Raw genomic sequence first — 20825 nt, forward strand, 5'->3', positions numbered from 1 at the left:
CAAGAAATAACCACCAAAAATAAAAGCATGAACAGCACATCTTGAAGAAACAGATTCTGAGTTGTCTGGTTCTTGTTTTAGGTGGTTAAAAGGGTAGAAAACTAGTCTGAATAATTTCAGTTCCAGAGACCAGAGGAGGCAGAAGCTGGGCTCTATTTCCTGTTACACATCAAAGAAGTGAAAACAATCCTGAGGGAATAGCGTCAAAAACAACAGAGAATTATTTCGGAGAAAGAGGAATTTTATAGTAGTGTAAAAATTCAGTATAAGTAAACAGATGCACTTCTTGATTAAATAGTTGGCTTGCCATGAGACTGTTATCAAACCAGTTCTGGAAAAAAAATGATTTGTTTTTACAGAGAATATAACTGTTGTTCCAAATAAAACACTTCTTAAACACTCCTTAAAATAATTCAAACTTTTTAAGATTAAGGCAAAAGAAGTTTTAGAGAATGATTCTAACAAAATGCAAAAGAAATCCCTGTGCTATGTTTTAAAAACAAAGTTGTGTCATCAGCAAGTTGATCAATGAGAAATGTTAGTGATAGAAATGCCCTGTAAGTTGCTTGATTTTATATGTGAGCAGAGCAGCTGAGCAACAAGAAGCAAAAGATATGGTGAAATTGGACAGCCTTGTCCGATGCCTCGTTGCACATTAAATCTGGCTGATGACCCATGTTTAAGCTTAATAGAGCAGTTGGCATTGTTATATAACTACAAAAAGGCAAGGCTTTTATGTGAATGATGTAAAAACTGATGTTCAACCGTGTCAAAAGCATTAAAAAAAATCAAAAAACAGAATATGGGTCATTCTTACTATTCGGTGCCATTTGAGTCCTAATGACATAATATGGTATATTTAGTGTAAAACTTGTCTAATGCTTATTTCTAAACCATTTTCTTGTATGTTTAACCCCCCTCTACCATAGAACACATTGATATATACACAGGATAAATACATTAAAAGTAAATTACTTTTATTTTAGCACAAGTCACTAAAGTACTATGTCCCCAGTCATGCTTGCTCGACTTCAGTTACAAATATAACTTAAAAAAAAAAAAAAAAAATCTAAATTTTTCATCATTTCTGGATTGGCTTATTTCTAATGTTCCTCATCAAATGTTCTTTTTTATTATTAATGCATGTTTAATACTTAAAATCTTTAAAAAAATGTTGTGTCCCTGAATCAACTGTCACCCCTGTTACTCTGATAAGAATTCCATAGAACACATCACCTGATTATTCTTTTAGTCACATGACACTCCCGGATGTAACATATTTTGGAGGGAAAACTTTCAAGAAGAAGACGAGTAAGTACCACTCTTTAATCAACCCTTTTTTCAATGTTTTAGCAAGATTTTGTAATGTGGCAAAGCATAACACGTCCAACCTGTTACGCTTATTAATAGTGGAAACAATTTTTTTTTTGTAATTTTTATAATATGGCTAATAAACATGTTAAAAATGGTTCTTAGTGGTCACCATGTACTAGCTTGTTGTTCATCATACTAGTAGTAATGGCTAAGTTTAGCATAAAATCTCCCCCCTGTTACCGTCACCCCTGTTATTGCTATGCACTGTAACATGAAATTTCCTTGCAGATTTTAAAAAGGGACATTGTAGCTTTTAGAAAATGTAAATATTACTATAACTGTGTATTCAAAACAGTTATTAATAGAAAATTGAATGTCCTGTAACAGGGTGGACATTTGGCACGTCATGGGTAAAGACTTTGATTTTAAAAAATATTATAATATAATATCCTTAGCTGGACCAATACATTTTTCTTATAGGTTGAAAATCCCTCTTTTAGATGAAATGTTAAAATAATTCAAAATTTTGTATTTTTTGATGAAGAGTGATCACACTGAAATGGCACCGAATAGTAGGAATGACTCATATAGCCATTATCTGGAATTAGGTATGACTAATTCAACATATCCAAAATAAGCCTGATATTATTGGAAATATGTCTGTTAGGTAAAAAGCCAAATTGCTCTTCATCAGTTATTGACTCTAACACCGGTTTGATTCTCTGTGCAAAGACAAGGGCCACAATTTTGTAATTATTATTCAATAAGCAAATAGGACGCCAGCTGTCTATTAAAAGCAAATCTTTTTTAGGTTTGGGAATTAGAGTAATTAATCCTTGAGTCATACGCCAGGGTAATGCATCAACTGAGGATGAAATAATTTATAGAACTCAGATGACAAGCTATCTGTCCCATTTGTTATTTTTCAGCCTTCTTATAGATCCCAAAAGGTTGAATCTGTTCATCTGGACAAAGTGTTTTCAGTGGGAGAAACGTTTCATCACTCATCCAGGTGACTTCTTCAGTCTCAGCTGACTGCAGGCTTCCCCAACCTTATAAACAGTACTTTTGCACAATAACTCAAACCAGCCCACTGAATAAACAATGGGCTGTGAGGTCAGTTCCTTAATCATTAACATGCACATTGTCATGACCATTGATCAACAACCACTGATCAAATACCATTGATCAATGACTATATACTATTCACAGATTTTTTTTGACAGATAGTGTCACATAAATCCTCACCTTCCTTCCAGTTTGGGAGTGTTTTGTAAAGAGTTTAAAAAGGTCAGAGCATCACTGCGTATAAAGTTTTTTTTTATATAATAGGATGAACATGAATTAGTTATCATTTTCAGGTTATCAGTTACCACTTCTTCTATTCTTAAATGAGTAATTGTTTTCAATTTTGCATGATACTTTTCTAACTTAAAAGTATGAAGAATTCTGCTCTTCTTTCTCCAGCCATCGTTTCCTAGACCTTACAAATGCCCCTGCCTACTTTCCACCTATATACTTTGTCCAGAACGTTTCTTGTTTCTGGTGGTTGTCGTCTGTTCTATTCTGCGCATGTCTGCTCTGTCTTCGCGCATGTGCAGTTCATTGCTTAGGAAGAAACGGGAAGATGTCTCTGACGAGGTGAGCTTCACGACAAAGCCTTTTGTAGTTATAAATTGCAAAACTGTTAGGAAATAAGATATCGATTCAACCGATTGGTTTCTGGTGTGTAGACTACGATTAATGTATCACACTGATATGTGTGGTATGTACGCTGTCGTTTCTGTATCTGATTTAGTCGATGCCAACGGCTACGGCTAGCAAGTAAAAATGTCGCGAGTTCCACATTTAGCATAGCTAGCTTATCAGCACGCAGTTGTGGTCACGATATGATGTAGTTCGTTGTGTAGACGTAGTTTAGGCAGCCACGTGTTTAAGCTTGCTTCTTTAACGTTTTCTCTTAACTTACCTTGATCATTAGCTATTTGAACTGACACACGAGTGTCTTAATTAACCTCGAAGCTACTTGTTGTCACTAGCGGCTAATGGTAGCCAGGGCTTAGAGCGCCTGTGTTACTGTTCATCACTTTGAGACTTACATGAGGATTCCTGTGTGTTCAGCTTTTTACCGGCGCCGACCCAGCTGTCCCAAGATCAGTTGGAGGCAGAGGAGAAGCTCCGGGCCCAGAAGTCTTACTCTACCGCCCTGGTTGCATCCCGCAGAGAGCCCCCTCCTTATGGACACAGAAAAGGCTGGATACCTCGCTCACTCGAGGTAAAACCTCTTGCTCGTATGGGATAAGGTTTCTTGTTTGGCTCGCTTATAGTTGGGTCCCTTTTTGTCTAACCTCTACGGGTTGAAGATGAAATCAACCCTGAGTTTTCACTGCAAAATATGTCTTTCTGCAGGACTTTGGAGATGGAGGTGCTTTCCCAGAGATCCATGTGGCTCAGTTTCCTCTGGAGATGGGTAGAAAGAAGAAGACATCAAATGCCCTGGCAGTACAAGTGGATGCAGAAGGAAAGATTAAATATGATGCCATTGCCAGACAAGGACAGGGAAAGGATAAGGTATATGGGCATTTTATCCCTTCGACAGTTAGCAGGGATCCTCTCAATACAATCCATACAATCCAAGAATTTGTCTTTAAATCATAATATAAAAATCAGCAATTCTTTTAAGGCCTGAATAAAACCTGTCATGTACATCGCTTTCGCACGGCCAGAAAATGACTTTTAGGCTTTAGTTTATTTGCATCTCTGGCTCTGTTTTCATTTTAAAAAGTGGTATTCCTTTATTGGTTTCATTTTTCATGCTTATAGGTGATCTTCAGTAAATACACAGACCTGCTTCCAAAGGAAGTTCTCAATGAAGATGCTCCAGGACTACAGAAGCCAGATGAGGAGGCTATACAAGAGGTAAGAGCACGTCGCCCTCAGAATTACTTTAGATTTGAGTGCTCACTTGTCATTTTTAGAACCATTTACCAAAGAAGTAAAAATTTTATATAAAGCCGTCACAAAGTGCTTTTCGGAGGTATCGATGATGTCAAAGAAAAAATGGACAACGTATATTTTTGTCCCAGTAAAGTTGCTGAGCGAGTGAAACAATTTGTCATAATTAGTTTTGACAACTTTGTATTTAGACTTTTTAAACTTAATTAGTAAGAAGTGTTGGACACCAGGATGACTGCTTATCTTTTACGATTCGTTTTAGTTGTCATTGTGAAATACAAGGTTGTCTAACAAAATTACTGATTCAAGTCTATTTAATCCTCCTGCAAACTAAACCATAAAGACCTAAATGAATGAATAAATAAGTAAAGAAAATAAAAAGACAGTTCAGGCTGTAGTGTTTTAGTGTACTTGAGATATTACTGATTCTCAGTAGATCAAAGCCTGCAATTGTTTGAGATTGTTCATCTCCCGATTTTGCACCATGCTCAACCTTCATCAGTTGATGTTGTTTCCAGTCAGGATGCTTTCTTACTACTAATGTTTGAGAAGTACAGTTTCTCTTGTGTCATGTGACATGTGCTTTTCTTGAATTTGGAATGTAAACATGATCATCCTTTTGTAGCTCACAGAGAAGACCCGTACAGCCCTGGAGAAGCAGGTGTCTCAAAAAATCGCTGCTGCCATGCCTGTAAGAGCCGCAGACAAACAAGCTCCTGCACAGTACATCAGGTATGTATTAGTCAGAAGATTATCAACACTGCACACAGTCAGGGAGGAGGGTCGGAAGGTTGACTTCCAGTTTCTGTAGTGCTCTATAGTACATGGACCTGAGGCCTTCTTTCAGTTCTACTCCTGTTCTTAGATTCTTTTAACGTGGGTACAACAGCTTTTGGGTATAGCTTATTAACAGTAAGCTAATGATGTACACTAGCTAACATAACTACTCAAGTCTAGGAATCAATTCAGATCATTCCCCCCAAAATTACCTCTTTGTTAATAATGCAGCTCTCCTCTGGATTCACTTGAATTTCAGCCTACAAAACCAGAGTTTTGCACTTAGACTGTATTAGTTTAGTTAGTTAGTTAGTTAGTTAGTTAGTTATTGATTAATTTCTGCTCATCCTAAAGGCTGCAATACAAGAACAGACGGTACTGGTGCAAGCAGAATTATGCAGAACCTTGAACACACTGATCAATTAGTCTGACTTATGATTCTGAGAACATGCATAGATCTGTGTATTTTATGCAAGGCAACAACTTGACAAGAAGCTGATTTTATTTTTTTTTATTTTTTTTAGAAAAATGTGATGATCAGAGTTTAACTGATAAAATATATCACTAACTCATGACATGAAATGGAAGATTAACTTACAATTATCATTCACATTACCTGCACCACTTTGTCAGTTATGTTAATTGTTTATATAAATGGTCAAATGGTGTATCACTAACTTGTGGGATAGCATTATGTTTTCTCCTTTCATACAGGATGCTGTTTAAAGGGCTATTAAATGAACTATTGAAGTATTTGGAGAATTCAGAAAGCTCTTATTGCTGCCGCGCAACTACATGCTTGTATTTTTAGCTTTAACGGATGTCAGTGTGGGTTAGGATAAAGTTTTGTCTGTCTGGCACTTTCCCCTCATCCTCTCCCTCTTTTCAAGGTACACCCCGTCCCAACAGGGAGTGGCATTTAATTCAGGGGCCAAACAGAGGGTGATCCGCATGGTGGAAATGCAGAAAGACCCCATGGAACCTCCACGTTTTAAGTAAGTAAACATTATCTCCATCATTAATTTATGTAATTTGAAATGTGTTCATTTAACCATTAATGTCTGTTTTGACACTTTAATACATGGTTATGATATCTAGATGTTTATTTTGTAGAATGTGTCCCTTTTGTGGGTGTGGTGTTTTGATCACCCTAGAAATTTAAAGTAAGGAGTAAATGAGGACTTCCAAGTAAAATGTGTTAAAAAGTCTTACAGGATTAATTTTTTTAAACATCTAAAATATTTTGCCTGTCATTCTTCGTGCTTCAGAATCAACAAGAAGATTCCTCGTGGACCGCCTTCTCCCCCTGCCCCTGTGATGCATTCTCCAAGCAGAAAGGTAGAGTTGGCTCAAACAGATGTCCGGCTTTTCAGGCATTTTAACGCTGCATCCTAAATCAAGTTGCTTGCACTATGTTTGATAGTTTCTCAGTTTTGTTACAGATGACGGTCAAGGAGCAGCAAGAGTGGAAGATTCCACCGTGCATCTCCAACTGGAAGAACGCTAAGGTAACATGACATCTGAAATAGTTATTGGGTCGGTTTTGTTTTTTGTACATGTGTGTGCCCACTTTTTTTTCCTCACTATGCTTGGTTGCGCTCAGGGCTACACCATCCCACTCGACAAACGTCTGGCTGCTGATGGGAGGGGTCTTCAAACGGTTCACATCAATGAAAACTTTGCCAAGCTGGCTGAGGCCCTTTATATTGCTGATAGAAAGGTAACACATGATTGTCAAAGGGAATCTGAAAGGTTGTGCTTTAAAGTGATCGTTCGTTGGTTATATTTAAATGCTGATTATGTCTGCAGGCCAGAGAGGCCGTGGAGATGCGAGCTCAGGTAGAGAAGAAGATGGCTCAGAAGGAGAAGGAAAAGAAGGAGGAGAAGCTGAGGGAGCTGGCCCAAATGGCTCGAGATCGCAGGGCAGGGATCAAAAGTCACGGTGACAAAGGTGAGCCCTGAAGATAAGAGCCAGGAATATAAAGTTTACTTAATATTCATGGGTGTATCTGTGTGAGGCTTTTCTGAGCAAGTAGAGCGGACTCTGTTATCAGTGCTGTCACCACTGCCAAATCGGGAACATGACCGGCATAAATCATGACAACATTTTTCAGTCTGCCAGTGTTGACAGGACCAGTAAGCTGTGAAATGATGTTCCTGCTTCCCCACTGATAATTCACGTATATTTTTGAGAGGAAAAATCAATGTTTCGTGTCTATTTTTTTCTTCTTCTTTTTTTTACGCCTTGAATGACTGTTTAGCTACAGGACATTGACTGTGATTATAAAATAGAACTTTTGCTGTGGTAAATGCTTCATCCATCAGCTGTGATTTTGATTCAAATATTCTAAGGTTACTTATAAAACCTTCTCTTGTTCTCTCTTTCTGCCCCGCCCTGTTCCCCTGCTCTTTTCACTCCACACTTCTGTTGCACCATTTCACCTCATGTGTACCCCTTGCTTCTCTCTTCTTCTTTATTATTCGTTTTTTCTTTGCACCCTGTTCTCTCCCTCTTCCCATCCGTCCATCTCTCGCGGCAGGTGGCGAGGACGGCGAGGCCAGGGAGCGTGACGAGATCCGCCATGACAGAAGGAAAGAGAGGCAGCACGACAGGAACATTTCCAGAGCTGCTCCCGATAAGAGGTGCTGGACACGCACTTTAAACGCACCGCATGTGAACTCAACCACCCTTTCCCTCTAAACACGCACGCATACACGAATGCAGTCCACACTGCTGAATCATTCATGGAGCTAGAGCTAATACTGAACAAACGCAGCAGGATCCAGCAGCGCGCTCAGGATCCACAGACTGTTTGTGCATGGGGGATGCGCCGCCAGTGTGCATTTGTGTGTTAAGTCATGTGTTCTGCACGTCAGGTTGTCAGTTGATGGAACTGTGGGTCCGTGGAGAAGGGAAGAAAGTGAAATTCAGAGGAGAGCTCATTACAGTCACAATTCCAGCTGTCAGAAAGCACAGACCTTGTTATCTTAAAATTACTTTTCACTTCACTTTGAGATGACTGTTTGCTGAAGGACAATCAAGATGTTAAAGTCACCAAGAACTGAAAAAAAAACTTCACATTTCAATATATATTTAAGCTTTAAGGCCAGGATACAGAGTTTAAGCATTCATGCAAGTTTCTCCCAGCATTTTTCCAATAAATTTTTATGTATTATATAACATGACATTGAAATGACACTTTTATTCTCTTTAAATTTTTGAAGCTGTAGCACTCACATTATTACAGCACTTTTAAAGAAAGTTAAAGTAAACTTTCTCTAAAGTTTTCCATGAGTCATTTCTTCTATCTTGTCTTTGATTTCTGCTGAACATCCCTTTTGATTTCCTCTTTCCGCGTCCCAGGTCGAAGCTGCAGAGAGATCAGGACAGGGACGTCAGTGAGCTCATCGCTCTGGGCAAGCCCAACCCTCGTTCCTCCAGCGAGGCGCAATATGACCAGAGACTCTTCAATCAGAGCAAGGTTGGAATGATTCTCACGTTTTTAGTTCCACTCTTCCAGCGTTCACATCTTGGGTTTTTTGCTGTGAAGATAAATGTAGCTGAAAGTTTCAGTTCCAGATCAAACTGGATCTTAGTCTTTCTTTTTTCCCTCATTCTTTTCAGGGTATGGACAGTGGCTTTGCTGGTGGTGAAGATGAGACGTACAACGTGTATGACCAGCCTTTCCGCAGTGGCAGAGATATGGCCTCCAACATCTACAGGCCCAGCAAGAATATAGACAAAGATGCTTATGCAGATGATTTGGACTCACTCATGCACAACAACAGGTATGAGGACTTTTTCTTTTTCTTTTTTTCTTCAGACGGCGTTATTTGACCTGTTCACCTTTTTAACTGTTCTGGGAAGAAAATGATTACAAAAATGTTCCTTTAAGATAAACATAATGTGTTGACAACACATCCAAAATTTAGAGTCACCCAAGGAAGGACTGAACACAATAAATCAAGAAAACCTTGGACTTACTTTATTATATTCATATTCTCATTATGAGGTCATTTCAGAGATATGTTTAATATGTCTAAAAGGGTAAAAAAGCTGAAGTGGTGGTATCTGTGTCAGCTTTATTTGGATGTCGTATTGTTCCAGCAAGTAATTAACAACATAACTCAGGAACACAGTGACAGATGTGTGATCATACTTCCTCATGTGAACCTTATGTCAGAGCTTTCTGCCATGGATACAATTTGGTATTCCAATACGCTCCGTCTGCACAGGACGTGGGTCGCTCATTGTGCATCGTTTGGTGCTGACGGTTTGTTGCTAGCAGACATTCCAGGCTCCGGTTACCTAAATAACTTTGTCATATATATTTTTTTTATACCAGGTCATATGTCAGCTAGTGGTATCCTGCCTTCTCATTGGTAATTCCTTCAGTCGCTCGCATTGGGAGTTGATTTTTCCCGGAGCTGGTCAATTCACATCGCCAGCAGTTTTCTCACTTTTATAATAACTTGAAGTCGTCGCTGTTGTCTTGTTTGAATTTTGCGTTTGAAAATGTGTGGAATCTAAGCATAGTAACTGTTAATTAGGCTGCTACCAAGATGGCTAAGCCTGCGCCCTTTAGCCAAGGGAGTATCTATGTTTTTTTTAAATGACAAAGACCTAAAAAATTTCAAGGTTATTCTAATTTTATTTTGAGGCACGAGACAAGCATTCACATGAATCCCAGCAGGAAGTCTCGTCCTTGAGGCAGCAGTGCTACACTCGGCTAGTCGAGCATAGCCTGTCCCATATGTTTAGTCACCAGGTTGTCATTGTGCTTCAGGAGTGTTTGGTTGGCCACAGGGTGCGAGACCATTGTGCAAAACAGAATGTTGAAAACAGTTTTTGACTGACTTACCAGAGACATTTGCTCCATGATATTTTCAGGGTCATTTTCTTCTCATTCAAAATGTTCTGCCCCTTGTCAGTGAGTCCGTTTAATAACCTGCAGATCAGGTATTGATTGGTAATGAGTTATTTTCCTGTCCACTTTCAGGTTTGCCCCAGACAAAGAGTTCTCAGGCGCCGACCACGGGCAGAGGCGCGAAGGACCTGTTCAGTTTGAGGAGGATCCCTTCGGTCTGGATAAATTTTTGGAGCAAGCCAAGCAGCACGGCGGCTCTAAGAGGCCATCCACTAGCAACCGCTCCAAGGATGACTACCACGACAAGAAGCGCAGGAAGGAGTGAGAGCAGCTCGGTGCACTTCTCATACAGAGGGGGAGTCAGTGCATCCCCTCAGCGGTTGAGGGGTGTTGTGGTATACAAGTATCTGTCAGGACTGGACATTAAGATTGATGTCTTCTTTCAGTGTGAAAGAGGGTGTAAGGCTGTGTAAAACGCTTGTTTTTTGTTTGTTTTTTTTGTCTATTAGACTTCATTAACCCATGTTGAGCATTTGTTGTGAGGCAAAGTATGAGTGGGCTCTGCATCTGAAACATTACTCTTTATACAGTGCAACCTCTTTCATTTCACATGTGGCTGGGAATGGTGATAACTGACCCTGGAAAAAATGTAGATTTTAGTCACTGTCTGCTTTTGTTTTTATAAACCTGTAATGCTGAAGGTTACAGAATAAACTCAACAGGAATTCCTCAGTATTTACCCCCTTTTTTTTCCTCACTTTCTCCTCACATTCCCTCCTTTTGTTTGTTATGGCAGTGTTTTATTTAAACCCCTCGTACATTTGTGAGCACAGTCCCTGTTTTATGGCAGATGTGTACAGCAGCTTAAATGTATCTAGAAGATATAAATCCAGCCAAATTTATAGTTCTTGTACATTACTACCAATGGATTGAGTTTCATATCGTGTGTAACTGCTGTGCTTTTTTAATTAGTAAACAAGTTTGACTTGTCTTTCCTTGTCAGTTATTTTTAGTCCGGTTAAGCTTCAGTTATTCTAAACTTTTCCAACATAGTGGGAAGTCCATTAGTTGTGTAATTGGCATAGTTTGTACATAGTAGATTTCCATTATTTTAATCACTTCCTGAGTAATGCAGCCCATTTACATAGATGATTAAATGCCTGAAATGCATTCAGCAAAGCCATCAATTACAGTGTGTGAGTAGTTTTCAGGGCTTTTTCCCCCCCACTGGAAATTGGCTGTGCGATTTATGTGATGATTAGGCTAAAACTAGTTCAATTAATTACAATTAATTATGATTTATGCAGCCTGACAGTTTTATTTTCCCTGGCTCTGGAAAATAATCAGCGTGGCATTACACAGCCCAGTGGACTCCAAAATCTTTGCACCATGCCATTTTCCACTGATGCTTGAAAAGGGACAAACAGTGGTTACATGCACAAGACTGTTCTTCAGTGGGCGCTGTTTGTGGGTATTGACTCATGCACGGTTCTGAATGCGATTGTTATGTTGCACATCTTTTTACCAGCAGGTGAGAAATTATAGCCTTAAGCCACAGCTACACAGGAGGCTTAGTGTGAGCAGCTCACTGCTGAGCTGAAGGTCATCTGCAATAATACTTAGTCCTGTATTTATGCACTCCTGGGGTCGTACTCGCAGGTCTATATAACAAATCAAATATCAGCTATCGTACAGCCACTTTGGATAGCTGGCTTTTTTTTTTTTTTTTTTAAGAAAGTATGTTTTCTGTTGGACGTGAGAAAGATCAGATACTGATGTAAACCTGAGGTTATTGGAAAGGTCATTCCAAAACTGAAGACCTCTAAATACCAAGTTAGGATATCCAAGTGTAATTCATTTTAAAGACGGGTGTAGTGTGGCCTGCAGGCCAGTGATAACATTTTATTGTACGTGCAGATGTCACAAGGAAAGGGCGTACTACTGTACATTTACTTCATACACTGTTTAGCACACAATAAATAAACCAAAGCCAAACACGACTGAATCTATTTCTTTAGTTTTCATAGCAGACTAAGTCTTCCTAACATTAACAAATACAGTGAGTTTCAAGGAATTTCCAAGTCACAGCCCCCACCCCACTAAATTGCAACTAAGCTTTTCGATCCTAGCCCTAAAGGAACACTTTGCACCATTTCCATAAAACCTAAAGTTGCTTAAACTTTTAAAACCTGCTTTGTCTGCCAGAATTTAAATGGAGATGACAAATTTGCACTCAGCCCTTAAGCTTGTTCCTATTCTATTTAATATTTCAACTGAGCACAGATCCTGAAATGATACTCGATATATATTAAGGGTATAAATAACACAAGACCATTGTACACATTTACATCTATAGTAGGAATGGCACTGACGATCCAAACTGCATATGTAGTTGTACAGAAAAAAGTTTTCGCTGAAGTCTTTGCAGCCATGAAAAGCTAAGTACTGCCTCACCGCTTCCATAAGAGGATGTTAAGTGTGAGCACCTCTGTAAAAGCAGCAGTTTAAGCAGTTTGTCGGTCTGAAGCATTCAGGCGTGGGTGAGCACAATGACACAATCGTCCCAGTAAATCCACTCCAAGGTCAGACGGTGCAATGCTCAGAGAAACTGCAGCAAATCCAAGAGCCGCATCTCAGACTCTACAGTCTCAGTTGGCATGATAAACGTTAACGTTCATGACAGTACAACTGGAAAAAGATTGAACAAGTGTGGCTTGTTTGGGAGGGTTGATAGGAGAAAGCTTCTCACAAAAAAAGAACATGTTAGCACAGTTAGGCTTTGCAAAGTTGCATCTGAATAAAGCAAACAGCATATCAGCACAAACACGTCATATCAGGTGTTAAACATGGTGGTGGAGGTGTAATGATTTGGGTTTGTTATGCAGCTACGGGACCTGGGGGCCTTGCAGTCATTGATTTGGTCTATAAACCAAACCAAAGTATACAGACGTTACCTGTGTCCCATCTGCACACAGGTAACGTCTGGTCGAAACTGGGTCATGCAATAGTATAATGGTCCCGAGCACAGCAGCAAACCTAGAAAAATTGTTGCAATGCCCCAGTCAAAGTCCAGACTGACTGAAATGCTGTGGTGGGCGAGCTGTGCACAAACAAATTCCTGTAAACCCCAACAAATAGAATTTCAATTCAATTTTATTTATACAGCGCCAAATCACAACAACAGCCGCCTCAAGGCTATGTATATTGTAAGGTAGATCCTACAATAATACATAGAGAGAAAAACACGATAATCACATGACCCCCTATGAGCAAGCACTTTGGTGACAGTGGGAAGGGAAAGCTCCTTTTTAACAGGAAGAAACCTCCGGCAGAACCAGGCTCAGGGAGGGGCGGGGCCATCTGCTGTGACCGGCTGAGGCGAGAGAAGGAAGACAGGATAAAGACATGCTGTGGAAGAGAGACAGAGATTAATGACAAGTATTATTCAGCAGAGAGGTCTATTAACACATGTTGAGTGAGAAAGGTGACTGGAAAGGAAAAACCCGTAATCCCCCGGCAGCCTACACCTATTGCAGCATAACTAAGGGAGGATTCAGGGTCACCTGGTCCAGCCCTAACTATATGCTTTAGCAAAAAGGAAAGTTTGAAGCCTAATCTTGAAAGTAGAGATAGTGTCTGTCTCCTGAATCCAAACTGGAAGCTGGTTCCACAGAAGAGGGGCCTGAAAACTGAAGGCTCTGCCTCCCATTCTACTTTTAAGTACTCTAGGAACAACAAGTGGTTCATCGTAACGAACATCGTAAAGAACATCGTAACGAACATCGTAACGAACATCGTAACGAACATGGTTCTACAACCTACTGAATCATGGGGTGTACTTAACGTATAGATTCCTATGAAAACCTTATTTTTCCTATAAGTCTAACTAGGTATAAACATATGTAATGATATGGCAGAAGAAATTCGAGTCAAAAATAAAATAAAGGTTGAATGGACTATAGCCTAAAATTCATTCTCCTCACTGTGCTGATACAGTTCTCACCTCCCGTCGGACCAGAGGAAAAAGCTGTGAAAGACCCACCCTCGTCTACGGACTGAGAAACCAGGCGCGAACACATTAAACTCTCGCTCAGTTTCAGCAATGTGGCTCTGATGTGATTTAACACTGACCTATACTTGCGAAGAAAGAACCCGACATGCTCCAAAGTCATCCAATTCTTCACCAGTGTGGGGGAAAGCAGGTGGTTTGTCACAGTCTCCCCTCTGCTCTTGAGGAAATGAGCTGAATAATAAAAAAAACACGAGTCAGTGGTAGGAGAGGGCTCAGATATTGTAATATTGAGAGCTGTCCTGATTTTTCATTTCTGCGTGAGGCATCATTTTTAGGATCACTCTATTGTCTCGAACATGTTATATTATCTGGAACAATGACATGAAAGGGGAACAAGCTGTATATGAATAAATGTTGAATGGAGGGATAGAAACTCAACAGTGTGAGAGGTACTTTAGGGACAGCGGGGGTTTATTGTGAAGGCTTGATATGAGTGTCAGTGTGAAGAAATCAATATGACAGACACCAGCTGAGGGTAACTGAATCACAAGTGTAGTCACGCACGACTCTCACGTGTGGTTGTGGAGGCACAAAAAGAAAGAAGGTAAAAAAAAAAAAAATGTTGTAAAAAATCTCAAAAGTCAACACAATTTAAACTTTCCTATCTCAAAACAACAGGAAAGTTGTGTTTCCCTTCAGCCGCATTTGTGCTTAGACCACTGTGGAAGCACTGAGGACAGCTTGATAATGGGCCTCCTCTCCACTCTTGTCTGCCTTTATGGATGTGCACAGAGGAAGATGAATGAGATTCTTTATTCATGAAGGTAAGAGGAAATTGGTTCCTTGGCATTGCCTTTGTGTGCTGCTCAATGTAAACCGTGAACATATTGTGTCGGGACATAATGGAATCCTCAGGTCACCAGCCGGGACCGTGATGGATAGCTCCTTATCTGTGCTCCACAAGGAAACAAACCCAGAAATAATAAACAATATTGAGTTGTTGCGGCACATCTTTCCACTTGCTGGACTTGAAGGAGGATAGCTTAGTTTATTTTGTGATTCCTTTTGTGATTTCCTCCCCCCCCCCCCCCCCCCCCCCCGACCCCACCCCTTCCTCCTGTTGGTGGCAGCAAAGCAATAAGTTTGGTGATAAATGTTCTAGCCTGCTGCTGATGACCTGTCGAAAACAGTGGCCGGAGAGAGATCTTGTCTCCCTCTGTGTCTCTTCCAGTATTGAAGGCAACCTTTTCATTTTGTCAGAGAAACACCCCTGCATCCACGGAAAACACTGGATCCATTCCCTCTCTGCCATGAAACTGGCATGACTTATCTGCTCTGTAGGACAAAAGGTCAAAAATCCCTACTCTCTCTATGGGCTCAGAGATGGATTTTTCTTTATTTACGTAGGCACTGTGCAAGAAATGTAAATTTGATTTACAGCAGCAATAATCTAGAAAATATACTTTCACTTGACCACCACATTTTGCCTTCAGAACTCCCTCCATTCATAACAGAGATTTTAGTCCACATTGACATGATAGCAGATGATGATAATGCATATTTGTTGAGATCTATTGGATTGGGATTTGCAGACTGTGGAAAAAAACAGTCTGAGATGATCTGAGTTTCATGACATTACACATGATTGTGCTCCAACCGTCTATCAGAAGATCGGTATGATGTGGTCGTAAAGAGAAGTACATGTTCAGTGGGCTGTGGTGTTTAAACAATGCTCAGCTTGCACTCAGGAGGCAAAAAAAATGCCAAGAAATTCTACAAACAGCATTACAACAACACAACCATCCTGAACTGGTGATAAAAGGCAGGATGGATTCACTGGTTCATTTTGTTTACATCAAATTCCGATCCAATCATCTGAATGTATCAGCACCAATCAAGACTCAATGTTCTTCCAAACGTCTATTTGTCCCGTTTTTGTGAGTCTGTGTGAATTGCATCCTCACTTTCGTGTTCTAAGCAGAAAGGCTTAGAACACACCTGGTGTGGTCTTCTGCTGCTGAAGCCCATCTTCTTCAGGGTTTGACAAGTTATGCATTCAGAGAAGCTGTTCTGCATATCTTGGTTGTAATGAGGGATTTGAGTTGCTGTTGCCTTCCCATGATTCCACCATAGCTTTGCAGACCCTTTTTATCCTCTTTTAGCTCATTGTTTTGGATGTAGCCTGGAAGATCAAATTAGCACCTCGCTAGTAAATATAAGGGAACATTTGACTGCAAATTAAGGTGTTGTCCCTTGTCTGCTGCTTACTTATTAATTAACTTGGTCAGTTTAAAATGTGTCAGGGCTGTGTTTACATCTTATTTCTGTGCCATTAAAAAAGTCAAAGAATTAATGCTGATTGTAATATATGAAATATTCATACCGTCTTTAACTGGCAGAAAAAAATATCTATTTATGCACTGAACATTTAGCATAAAAAACATGACCTACATTATGTTCCAGCAGTCTTCTACTTACAATGTTTATTTTATATTGTAATCTTGAAATATTCCCCTTTGGGCCTGATATGGTTTTTCACTCAAACACATACTGAGATATTTATAGGGTTAGTGCAGTTTACAAAGCCGCACAGTCTGGAAATTGAATATGTCAAACTGACACTCAGCACTAACAGCAGCACACACCTGAGCAACCTCTGTGCCCCTCAATCACGTTCTTATCATTAGTTCCTCATCTGCGCACATTCACGCCAGAAGTCACTCCTCATTATGCAAGCGGTGTAGAGCTGGACAGAGTCTACTGCTCTCTGGAAAATAGTCCACCTGTCAATCTGTCTGTCCCGCCTGCCTTACCTGACTCCATGGAGGAGGCTCTGTCCTCTTCTCAGTGGCTCTCTCTGCTGATAATCTGTGACAGAGGCGAGGTTTAGACAGGTGTAACCATCTCTAATGGTGGTGTCAGTCAGAAAGCAGCCTAGCTGCTGCACAGTGGCGACAGGATCCATCCAACATTGTGGAGGTGCGCGTATAGATTTTTTTCCTTTCCCATTGCCTACAATATTAAAAAGTTGTCTTATATTGTGTGGTTGCTTGATGTATACGTAACTTGATAAGAAAACTCAGAAGAGGGCCACAAGATTTTTCTAATTTCTCGCCCATATGGGATGGACTGCTCCGCTCCCTGATGGATTATAACCACGGCAGCTGATGTCTTCATTTATAAAACAAGCAACAAGGAATGACGATGGTGGAGTAATATTGCTCATATGAGTATCACCTAATCCTCCTCCATGCTACGCCCATACTGACTATTCTCCCTTTAGCCGTTTACAGTGTCACAAGCAGTGCTCTAATTAACACTTTGTCCCTACACGATTGTTGGAAGCATTGATTACAGGAATTATTAGTGAGCGCCGGGATGGATCATTGATTGGGATATGACTTGCAAATTCTCTGCGAAGCGGAGCGTAATTCCTAGCGACGAGCACCCTCGTTTATACTCATTTATATTCTTACTTGTGCACCAGTTTGATTTCATCATTTGTTATCGCCCTGCGTTTAGACACCGCCGAAGTTAAAAATGGCTGCTTGCCTAGACTTCCTCTAGTGCTGGGTCTTAATAGGCTGTCGTGGGAATAGGAGGAGAGATTGATTCTCCTGATGATTTCATTAGATGACATCAAAGCGGGGAAATTGCAGCAGAGAGCAGGAATGCATCTTCGGTGAATGGGAAATAATGCCCTATTTGAATTACACTGTAAGAACGTTGGCGGGGACATATGACCTTGTCAATGGAGATATTGTAATTGTGATGTTTTTCTCATCAGGGAAGTTTTCTTGGGGCATCACGCTGGGTAGATTATGATAATAAGGTATTTGGATTATGATGCAAGAGCAGGCACATAGGTTTTATAGCACCGCGGATCAGTGAAAGAATCAATATCTGTAAAGAGTTTTTGCATTCATAGTATGTCTGAGTCGCTGCAGGTATCCAATCAGCCAGGTGCCCAGGGAAAGAGTTGCTATGTGCAGTGTTCTCCTTTTGAATACGAATAAATTGCAAGGATAATTTTCCGTTTTCATGATGAGGATGAAGCTGTTGTTGGGCAAATTTTGAAAAAACACCAACAGGTAGCATGACTAGGCTAAAGCTGAATATCAGTTGGCTGGAAAGTTGATGTTTGCTTGAAAGAGGAGGCTTGAGGTACATATGCTCCCAGGCATAATTACTCTCATGTTGCATTTAGATTCAAATATTTTATAGACAATAGATCCTCATGTCTAACCAGAGATGGGGAGAGGATGAAAAAAATCCCTTTGATCAGTTCCCATAACAGACCATATTATTTTAAAGCGGGCTGCAGATGTTGAAATGTTAACATCAGACGAACAACAGCACGGGTCAGTTAAACTCACAGCCAGTTCATAAGGAAAACAAGAACTCACAATACAAGTTGTCATTTTCTGCCATTGCATCGACAGATAGGATCTTAGCATTCCCCCATCTGGCAAATTCCCCATTAATCTTAGCATAGACTGTATATGTATGATGGGAATAATCACTGTGACTTAGGCCTCACTCAGTAGCAACTCGTCAATGAGAAAACAGCCTGCTTAATGTTTATTTTAGTCCAACTGTTTCTACAATTTCAAAGTGACCTAATATTAGCATTAAGACCATAAACACATTTGGAAACATTTACCAAGGATATGTCATTCAGTCACGCACTTCTGCACACTGGAGCGTCTTCTTGCATACAGTGGAGTCGTCACCTGGTGGCCATTAGAAAGAATGCAAGTTTAAGATCTGCACTGACTTCAGTATTCATTATATATTTATTGCTCAGGAACATAGAAGCAACTTTACATTTTGTTAAGATTAAAAAAAATGCTAGATATCAACAGCCTTGAAAACTGTATGTAGCAATAGTAAGAAAAGTTAAATAACTCTCAAAGGCTTGAAGCTTGTTAACTAATTGCTACTTTCATTCCTATAGTACTGTGTAGGACAACTATATTATAACTGCAAGTAAGGCAATGAGAGTAATTATGGGCTTGTTTGTTTCATTGACCAGTTAATCATTATATTAAGTAAGATACAAAGTCAAAAAATGAAGTCATGGTCATCCAAATTACGGAAGATATACAAAATCAGGCCTCTTCAGCATTCATTTGCCAACAAGTCAGTCTAACAGCCAATCACAACTAGCCAAAATAAATCGAAAACTAAAAGAAAAAGCCCAATACCAGTAGAGTTGGCAACTTTAATTAGGAGTTTGTTAGGATTTGAGTATACAGATTGGAAGGTGCTAAGAGTTTCACTGGGAGTGAGCTGGAGACAAAGTTAAAGAGTCGAGACTGAGGTGTTTTGGACATGTGCAGAAGAGGAGCTGCCAGGCAGGAGGAAAATAGAAAGACCATAGAGAAAGTTCATGGATGCAATGAAGGAGGACATGCAGATAGTGAGGCAGATGATCCACCTAACAAGACGAGCTGAAAGAAGAAGAGAAGGGTATACATTTTAATTCTACCCTATTTAACCCACTCTTCTAGGAAAACTACAGATCTGGCACCCCTGGCAGGAATGGAGGTCAATTTTTAATATCTTTTCAGCTCTTGGAGCTCAGTACCTGGGACTGCTGCCTCACTTGCTTTAGTTGGGAACCCTTGGACGTGCGATAGTAGCAGCTGAAAAACAAAAAGGTCTGTGATACTGTTAAGGTTATATCTCAGAGATGAATCTGTTCCACAGTTATCATAACGCGTAACATAACATAGAATTTGTATTATTAACAAATAACAGTGTAATGACTATCCAATGCATCAGATCTGTTTAAGGGATAAAGCTAATAATTACGAGAAGACAGAGGTCATACCAAGAACAAACTGCTTGCTCATTTTACGTTAGTATGGTTTCCACAGTCTCATCAGAACGAATACCATCAACGTAAAAGCTCCTTGCACTATCTGCATCCATGAGAGCACGTCCCTGTACCTTTTAACCCTGCCTCTGATCCTATTAAAGCTGGATCCTTATCACCTTTATCAGGTTTGGAATGGATGGGTGCTTAACTGCATTTGTGCACAGTGGTAAGAGCTGACCAGGCTGATGTTGCATTAATCCACAAACAAGGTTACCACCTTGAGAGGAGGGCTGACCATTGATTAGAGAATTAAATCATCAGATTTTATCATCAGTGTCTTAATTGCGGATGTGACACCGAAGCAACACGCCGATGCCGCTTAACTCTGAACTATATTTGACCGACAGCACCAGCATATAACCTCTGACTGCAGGTACGGGAACAGATGGGGCTCAACCTTTCCATAGCACAACAGTGCCATCTAGGAGGCTAAAAGTGGGAATGGGTTTTTAAAGAGTCTGAACAGCCCTGTTCACATGAAATATTCCTCCAGCAACCAAACAAATACATGCAAATGATGGACCCAGAAAGGAGCGTAATGCTGCTTTACAGCAGGAGGATTGTACAAACAGTCACATATTATCCAGCACTGTGTGCTGACAGCCAGGCACGTTTCCCCACTAGACATGTACCAAACAGGAAAAGAACAGGAAGTACAACAAGGAGGTCCACCACAAAACCCTGGCTGTGTGTCCAGGAAATGCCATTGTTGCTGCACGCTTTCACAACAGAGATCTCTTCCCTGCCTGTGTACTTCAAATATGGTCCATGGCAGTGTTTCTCCCATGAAGTAATACGTAATTAAGGCGTTAATAGTGGAATTAATTTATTGCACAGTATACACAGTGACGCATTGTTTTGTATCTTCTCGGCACATAAAAACGTCTGCGGAAAAAGGTGTTCAGTTGACGCCCAAGCGAAGGTTATTCTGGGTTATTTCCAAGGCCCGGGCTTTAGGACGTCCAACGCTAACGAGAGGGTGGGCCTAGCAGAGAGGGAGGGAGGAGTAGAGTAA

The 20825-nt window shown here is 40.3% G+C and overlaps 1 protein-coding gene across 1 annotated transcript; it reads left to right on the plus strand.

Moving 5' to 3' along the window:
* Nucleotides 1-2818: 2818 nt before the first annotated feature.
* snw1 (SNW domain containing 1) lies at nt 2819-10905 on the plus strand. The gene is made up of 14 exons (XM_086263880.1): nt 2819-2955; nt 3436-3589; nt 3724-3885; nt 4138-4233; nt 4895-5001; nt 5937-6041; nt 6315-6384; nt 6489-6554; nt 6650-6766; nt 6856-6997; nt 7587-7689; nt 8411-8528; nt 8672-8835; nt 10047-10905. Exons 1-14 carry the CDS (start codon nt 2942-2944, stop codon nt 10237-10239), a joined length of 1611 nt encoding a protein of 536 aa, XP_086120006.1. The 5' UTR covers nt 2819-2941; the 3' UTR covers nt 10240-10905.
* Nucleotides 10906-20825: the final 9920 nt, after the last annotated feature.

Source organism: Aulonocara sp. 'chitande type north' Nkhata Bay, linkage group LG15 (genome assembly GCF_057382095.1).
Source record: "Aulonocara sp. 'chitande type north' Nkhata Bay isolate Kocher_YH1m ecotype deep benthic linkage group LG15, A_spYH_male_GT1.1, whole genome shotgun sequence".
Classification (NCBI taxonomy): domain Eukaryota; kingdom Metazoa; phylum Chordata; class Actinopteri; order Cichliformes; family Cichlidae; genus Aulonocara; species Aulonocara sp. 'chitande type north' Nkhata Bay.